Genomic DNA, 8,371 nt, shown 5'->3' with positions numbered 1-8,371 from the left:
CATTACGGAAAAATATTTGTTTTGATGTCCCCTACAACCTCCCAGAGTTTGCCGGCTTAAATACTTTTCAGCCTGTATACAGTGGTTACTTTCCGCTAGGCTAACCGAGCGAAGTAACACAGTGATTAGCACACTGAACTCGCATTCGGGAGGACGACGGTTCAAACATGCGTCCGGATATCCTGATTTAGGTTTTCGGTAGTTTCCCTACATCGCTACAGGCAAATTCCGGGACCGTTGCTTTCAAAGGGCGCTGCCGATTTCCTTTCCCACCCTTCCCCAATCCGAGCTCCACTGAAACGCAGTTGAAGGGGGGGGGGGGGGGGCGGGGGAGATTAGTACTTAACGTCCCGTCGACAACGTCGTCATTAGAGACAGAGCACAAGCTCGGATGGTACGCTAAATACTAATCGCCCCCGCACCCCCCCCTCCTCCTCCTCCTCGTCCTCCTCCTCCTCCTTGAGGATAGAACTTGAGTAATGCTGTGAGTCCATAATCTCACAAGGAACCGCTTGAGTGAGAGGTCGCAAATTCAGTCTTTTGTGAGGCTCATTTGAAAGTGTTGTGTTAACAGTGACGATAGGAAAAATATTACCTGCTAATGACTCACCATGTGCATCAGAAGAGCGACAGAAAATGAGTGTGCTGGAGGTGCAGAGATCATGTATCCTTTGGATACATGTATTACAGTTCACAAAACAGACATCGCCGACATTCAAGTCAACCTTAAAATTACTACTAGTTCACCAAAGGTTATTAATCTCAATCAATACACAAAATGTAAATTGGAACGAATAAGTGGTGAAATTACACACAATTTTCAGTAACACTTTTTATTCAAATTTGGTGCAAGACTTTACGATATTTAAAAAAACAAATAAGTCACAATTTACGATAGGAAAGGACTTTTAAATTATTAAATTACTATGAAAAATTTCACGCCAGTAAAAGGCAAGTACAGGCAAGCAATTTAACATATACAACACGACGCCGTATAATATTTCAAGCTCGACTAAATTACAGGTGAATTTCACTCCATTCATTAAATGGCGCAGAATCTAACTTGTCTGCAACATATAAAGACAATCCTGTTTACAAAAGTTCTCAAAACAGAAAAACCAAAACGCATGAGTCATGCACACGGGGGGACACTCACAGTTAATAACATTAAGATTTCCAAAATATATTTAAAAAAAAAACAAATTTTACAAATTTCTGCCACTTAACTTAGGCAAACACACACGCTCTCCAGGTAGGACTTGCGAACGTTTACAACATTCTCCTTTCAAGGCAACAATTTCTACCCGTAATGAAATGCGGAACTTTTGCATGGCAAGTAAACACTAATAACCAACTACCTGTGTAAAACACATAAGCACGTTGAGTAAAAGCCTTAAAAGGTATTGAACTGAAAAAACACACAACAGTTTTTGCTGTCTAGAAATAATATATAAAATCCACTACGGCGTACATTAACAACCGTGCTTAATTATAGCCAAATTTACATAAACACAACTTTACGTAAGTTACAGCTTCCAGATGAGCAGGAATTCGTTATGCAATTGACCAGTTCTTACAACGAGGCAAAAGTAATTTTTCTTCTTTCTTAGAGTACCTTTTACACGTGAGTCTCGTAATACTAGTTATGGCAGGAGAGAATGCATCAGGTCTTAGTGCCTTGCATTTTAAACAGTACAGCCATTGGTGCCTTAGACTTTCACAGACATGGCGGAGGCTAACAGTCGAATAAACCCGTAGGTAAGCTGGGAGGGGAAAGAACAATCCGAACCATAGATTTACTCTGACTCCCCCCCTTTCGTCCTCAAAAGGGGACAAACGGACCACCCTTTCTAATATTACCGCCTTCCCGCGTGTGGGCAGCCGAGAATGAATGGCGCGAAACCCCCAAAAAAATACGGCTGGTATAACTAACAAGAATAAGTAAATTGAATTAAATTAAACTTCATAAAATCTGTCAATAATCAATACTCAACTTCTGGTGTGTTACGACTCCCAGGACTGAAACAACGCAGCACCTCCAAATGCTCTGCCGAGCCGCCCGCTGCCAGCCGTTTCAACGGACGCAGGAAGGTGCGCCGATTTTCAGAACCTCCTCGCCGGTCGACAGCATACGGCCGAACCGCAGATTAGGCCCCTCGCGGACCCACGCTGAGGAAGATTCCTTTCGCGACGAGCAGTTAACGCCCCATACCACGGAGCCGCTGCTCGCGTCGCTTACGCTGATGCCGCGCTCTGCGTGCTGTCTTCTAGCACCGGCAGAGAAGTCGCTTCTTGATGCCCCGATTGCCAACTCTCCACGAGAGCCCGTGGAGCCACTTCTTAAACTCACGCGAACAGCCCACTTCTCCCCTTTCCCGCTAGAGGGAGACACCGAAGCCTTCAATTGAGACGAAGGCGCCACCGCCAGAAAACGGAGGGCGACTGCTTCACGCTACGCGCTGCGGCCCGCTTTTCAAAGCTAACTTTACTACGGCTGGAGGTGCAGAGATCAACTTTCCATAGGATATATGTATTACACTTCTCAAAAGGACATCGCTGACATTCAAGGAATGTTCAAAACAAACCATTAACTTGCACCATGAACATCAAATGAAAAACATCCCGCCAAAATGATCACAACAGTTCGCACCGTCAAGATGGAAACCGAACTCCTTCGGAGTTACAAACCGTGCAAGTCGATCACCCTGGTGTCCACTCTTAACGAATGAATGTATAATCATTTTGGTGAAACGAAGTGATGAGAATTGATGGTATGAGATGGATTACACCCAATGCGAAACAGTTTGTCGTGGAGCTTATAGTGAAACTGGTTATCCTTTAAGGCGTAGGTGCAGATAGTGCCATAATACTTCGTAGGTACGAAAAGAACAAACATCCAGAGGCTGAATTTGTCCCGTGGTTCCAGGTGCTATGAACTGCAGTGTCGCACTCTTTTCAGGAGGCGGATGCTGCTCTAAAGGAGTATGATTTTCATAGCAGACCACGAATCAAGCAAAATAAAGTTACTCTGACTAGCTATTGGCCGAAAGCAGTGCTTATATCATAGTTGCAGTTCTCTGGTCCCCATTTTCCCACTCTTGCTTTCTGTTATGTAAATATTTCCTACCGACCTTGCAACAACACGCACACTAGATAGAACCGTACGGGGCAGAGCACCTTCCACCTCTCGCAGGACAGTAAATAACTTTCCAGCCAATTTACCATCTATATTAACATTCGACTTAATTGTATACGAGTGTGTTAAGTCATTAACGTTAGTTGATCTTGATACAAATGCCTGGGTACCTCTAATTGCCAGGAATCATTGCACACGCACTTCTTCAAATCTCGAGTGGTAGGAAATGAAAACAAGTTCCTTACTGAGAAATCGGATAAATTTGTTTATCTTCTCTACAAATTTTCAGGCCGATTCTGCAGTGGGCTGTACATCGTGAAGTTGACGCTGTGTTTCAGATTTCTTTGCCTTATCTCTAGAATCTCCGTGAGTCGTGGCGTTTTGCTGGCGCTCCAGCGTGTTTACAAGTACCTCGCCTTCGCGCTCTTATCTTTGCTTGTGGCGCGTACTGTCTTCGCCAACGAGTTAAAATTTCATAGAGTGGCTGAGATACTAGTTACAGCGCTCCTAGCGGCAACCAACGCTAACTCGGCCGCCATGTTCTCCTTAGTCAAAACATTAGGAAAGCGTCACTGTTGTTTGTGTTGGAAGTTTGTCAGCTGTTGTGATATTACTGCAATATTTAACTTTTCTAGTTGACTTTTTTGTTACAAAATATAAAGTCAACATGCCTGCAGTGTGTTCAGCGTTCAACTGCACAAATCGCAGCGATAAAACAACAAATATTTCATATTATAAGTAAGTATATTAGTACCGAAATACGACACACGTTTTTTAATGTTTATTAAAGAGTCATTTGCATTGGAACTGTAATTATGCTTAAGATAAATGTAGGAAGTAATTAATTTATCGTTGGTTACAGATTTCCTTTAAAAGATAAGGAAATTACAAAAAGATGGGTTATAAATATGAAGCGAGAAAACTGGTTTCCTACTACAGCCAGTTACCTCTGTTCAGCTCATTTTGAAGAGAAATATATGTACCACACAAATGTCCAGAGGCGCCTTTTGTCAAAACCAGTACCTACTATCTTTAACTTTCCACCACATTTACAAAAGCAAGATAAAGTATTACGACCACAACCCAGAAAGCGATCTTTCGACAATTTGCAAGATAGTGCTATTACAGTGACATCATTAGCACAAAGTAAGTCAATAATTTAATTTTACTCCGTGTTCTTATTACTTTGAATTACATACTTTCTATTATAATCTTATGGTGTAACTCTGTTATTAACTTATGATGTAACTACATTCTTTCAGTGCCTGTCGGACCCACATCTGTTTCTGCTGACCACAATTACTGTCTACCAAGCCCTAAGAAGTTGAAAACACAATATAACAGAGTACAAGCAGAGAATGTGCGACTAAAGAAGCGGATAAAGTAAATGAAGCAACTTAGTGTACGACACAAAAGAAGAATAGGGCAGTTACAGACTTTAATTGCTGGTTTGAGAAGAAGGCTATGTAGTTCAGTTTCTGATATGTTAAACAGTGAACATGTAGTTGGTTTGTTGAAGGAGCTATTGGAACTTCAGTGCAGTGCTAAAGTATTCCATTATTCTCAGCAAATAAGGAAATTTGCCCTGACCCTACACTTTTATTCTGCCAAGGCATACAGCTACTTACGAAAATTTGTGAAATTACCCCACCCAAGAACGCTTCGACTTTGTTATTGAATTACTATGCTTGTGTTAACTACTTGTAACACATATTTAAAATAAATTCTCGTTCACAGTGTACTGGTTTTTGAGCCTTTGACTGTTTACTTTGAAATAGCGACAAAAATATCGCATTTCTGCGCCCGTTACTGTTTCTAATAGTTAACCACAGCATGTTTAGAAGTTTCGCCTTAATATTCTGGTGGTACCTGCTCTAATTGCATTAATTTATGGGCAACAAGTAACGTTATAGTGGATGGACAGACTTATTTGAGTTGTCTTGTAGTGTTATCTACATCGAAAAGTTTAGCCATATTTCGACAAAAACATCCCTTTTTGCTGTCAGTGTACACTGAAATCACTACTGTCTATTGCTTGTTTTAGAACAAATAAAGCTAGTATGGGCTATTTCAAGTAAGTCAAACGCAGTTACAAGGGGGCGGGACACAGCAGACGAATGCCTTGACTAAAGAAAACATGGCGGCCAGAACTTCAATATGCTTCAAACATGGCGGACCTATAGCCACTCTATGAAATTTTAACTCGTTGGTCTTGGCTGTCTTATCTTTGCCGGAGGGGTTAACTGGAGGCTCTCGCCAAGGACTTGACAGTTGGGGTTCGATGTTACCTGAGGCCGGAGTGAGGAACCGACAGCGTATATGGGACAGCTTGGTGCAGAGCTGAGCTTGTCCTGTCGCCGGCGAGGGGGCTGCTTGCTGCCTTGGATTGCGTGCTGCCAGTGCCGGCCACTGCTGTCTACGGTCGTCCGCTGCCTTATTGCTGCCTGCTGTACCCGACGCAACCATGTTGGACGTCCAGCGAGAAGTTAAGTGAGATTGTACTTAGGCCATGGGTGTGAAGCTGTTGAGGACTGCTACCTCACTTCTGGTAACTGTAAGCGCATGGGTGTTACCATGTAAGTAAAGGTGTGCCTTTGTGGTGTTCATGGGGTTTAAGACAGGTGTTAAATATTAACATGATGCACGAGTGTGCCTCTTTCAGCTCGTGCGAAATTGTTGTTTGATGTGATACGTAATCAGCTGCAAGGCCGTAATCTGTTTATCAAATATACTGCATTCGAGTGTTTGGTAGCTTCAGGGCAGTGAGCCCCAGTAAAGCTTATAATGTAATTTTTAGAATTGTGCTCGTTACGGTTTTCACTGAACAGTGGGGCGAAAGAGTTCACGTAATTTAATTGTGACTAAGATTGGAGTGCCCGCTGGCCTTGCTAGTAATTGTAAGTTTTTTTTTAAATATCTTAATAGCAGGCAATTCTCCTCAAGGTTATTGATAAGATTTGCGCTGTTTGAACAGTCAATTCGCCGGGAAAATTTTAAAATTCACAGAAGATTTGCGCTGTTGGTTGTACCTTGCCTGTGTAGTTCATTCGTAGTGCGACAACGGCACGGTGCCGTTTTGTTAGTGAATAATTTAACCTGTTATTTAATATCTTTTGGTGGTTGTTTACATTGTCCATGCTGACCTGTCCTGTGCGCTTGTCAAATGTTACAGCTGGCTGCCTGGTGTTTTGGAGTAAGCGCTACCTTTCCACCTATGGGTACCGGGGCTGTGAAATCCTGGGTAGCGGGAGGTGACTCCGGGTCGAAGCTCGAGAAGAGGGTCTTGTACGAACTGCCGACTTCTGCCTTTCTCCTTGTCTTCTCCAAGTTAAGTTTTCGTTCTGCCTTCGAGCGACCTGGCGTCACTCCTCGCTAATTAAGTCTGGTGCTAATTGTGTTTACTTGGCTATTTATTATATCTATTAAACTTTGTCTGAAGAGCAACATACGATTGTGAAAGGTTGTTGCTGTGCTACTCTTAGTAAGACTTTGCGCTGACTAATTGTGTTACTGGGCCTTGGAGCCGAAGTTTGAAACCTTAGTAAGCCTTAGTGATATTGATTGACTCACGAGTGTGAAACAAGTGCCTTTGTATTAACTTCATCCTGCTATTTATTGGGTGCATCTCTGGCAGGTTGTTATTTAGGTAAATGTTTTGAGAACATCAGTTCTCTGTGTCCGAAGACTAGTCAGAAATACTGTGTGTCTTAATTCAAGCCGTTAGGAGCGTAAGTGTCAATGGTTTTAAAATTTTCTTATATATGAGATAGACTTTGTTTTATAAAAAGACGTTGGTTGCAGATTCACTAAATTTTTGTGACTTACTATTCTTATTATCTACAGTAATCAGGATTAAGATACTGTTTTTTAAAGGAATTTGTTTGTATTATTGTTAAATAAAACTAGCGGTAACAAAAGGGGTTTCGGTCCTTCCTATTTGTTTCCCTATTCTCTAGCAGAAGAACGTTCCACTCGGTAGTTTTTCTTTTGCACAACACGGTCATATTGCTGCTGACTTATTCGAAACCTATTGTCAATTTCTTTTTTTTTTTAGTATGCTACGGATGATCTTCCACATAACTATGTTTACTAGCCGCCCCTTGCACAACGATTGTCCTTTACTACATTTCAATGGAGACGGGATTTGTGGCTGCCTGTCCGACAAGGATGATGAACTACATGGCTCGACAACTGTTTCAATATCACTTTCACTTGTTAAGCACGTATCGTCATCATTGTATTCCGAATGTATATTGTCCGTACCGTCGAGCGTATACGAAACTACACATTCCACTGACTCGTCTTTCAGAAAGACTGATATTCCATCTGCCACTTCTTTCTCATTCTGCGAATTTCCTTGGGTTCCTTTCTGACGCAGTGACGATTTCGGCAACTGTTCTTGTAGATATAACGCAATGTTTGCTTTGTTTGTCGTTGCCCTTGCTCTGCTTTGTATCAACACCGCTGGCACTGTAGCACTGTTGTGACTTACTCGTCGATTAAGCAGTTCAACTACGCTCAGTAGCCTCGTGCTGTACTCACCACTGAACACCCCCAGTCCAACCCCTGTTGCCATTAGGAGCCAGTGTTGTGGTTGCATGGTAGACAACATGTGCGGCGTCGAATGCAGTATACATGATTTGACTTCTCAGCGAAGGAACATTAATCTGTCTACAGTAGCATTTGGCAATGTGTGCCATCTAGAAGGAAAAATGTAGATTGTTGGCCTTCTTCTTGAACTTGACGTAGTTATTGCCCGACAAGCGAACCAAAGTACCGAAGTACCGGCTAAAGTGCACGCACCACTCGGTCGACGCCCAAGGGGAGAGAGAGAGAGAGAGAGAGATAGATAGCAATTCCAGGGAGTGAAAATCTACCAGCAGTCAGAAGCTGGCTGCTACCATCCAATAATACTTCCCGTATGATGTGAGTTTGCCAGCACAACGATCCAGTTGCTGCGTCGCGGTCCGAGTTAACTTCTGGCCGTTTGACCACCTATGCTTCTTTTCAGAATGAGATTTTCACTCTGCAGCGGAGTGTGCGCTGATATGAAACTTCCTGGCAGATTAAAACTGTGTGCCGGACCGAGACTCGAACTCGGGATCTTTGCCTTTCGCGGGCAAGTGCTCTACTAACTGAGTTGGAGTCTCGGTCCGGCGCACAATTTTAATCTGTCAGGAAGTTTCATATCAGCGCACACTCCGCTGCAGAGTGAAAATCTCATTCTGGAAACAT

At 42.7% G+C, this 8,371-nt stretch overlaps 1 protein-coding gene across 1 annotated transcript; it reads left to right on the top strand.

Moving 5' to 3' along the window:
* The first annotated feature begins 3,770 nt into the window (after positions 1-3,770).
* On the top strand, positions 3,771-4,533 carry LOC126482321 (THAP domain-containing protein 1-like). The gene is made up of 3 exons (XM_050106363.1): positions 3,771-3,874; positions 3,999-4,282; positions 4,399-4,533. The coding sequence occupies exons 1-3, from the start codon at positions 3,804-3,806 to the stop codon at positions 4,521-4,523; spliced, it is 480 nt and encodes a 159-aa protein (XP_049962320.1). The 5' UTR covers positions 3,771-3,803; the 3' UTR covers positions 4,524-4,533.
* The last annotated feature ends 3,838 nt before the right edge of the window (positions 4,534-8,371 follow it).

This window comes from Schistocerca serialis, chromosome 5 (assembly GCF_023864345.2).
Source record: "Schistocerca serialis cubense isolate TAMUIC-IGC-003099 chromosome 5, iqSchSeri2.2, whole genome shotgun sequence".
NCBI lineage: Eukaryota > Metazoa > Arthropoda > Insecta > Orthoptera > Acrididae > Schistocerca > Schistocerca serialis.
The sequence above is the reverse complement of the archived record's forward strand: the minus strand, read 5'-3'. Positions and strand labels throughout refer to the sequence as shown.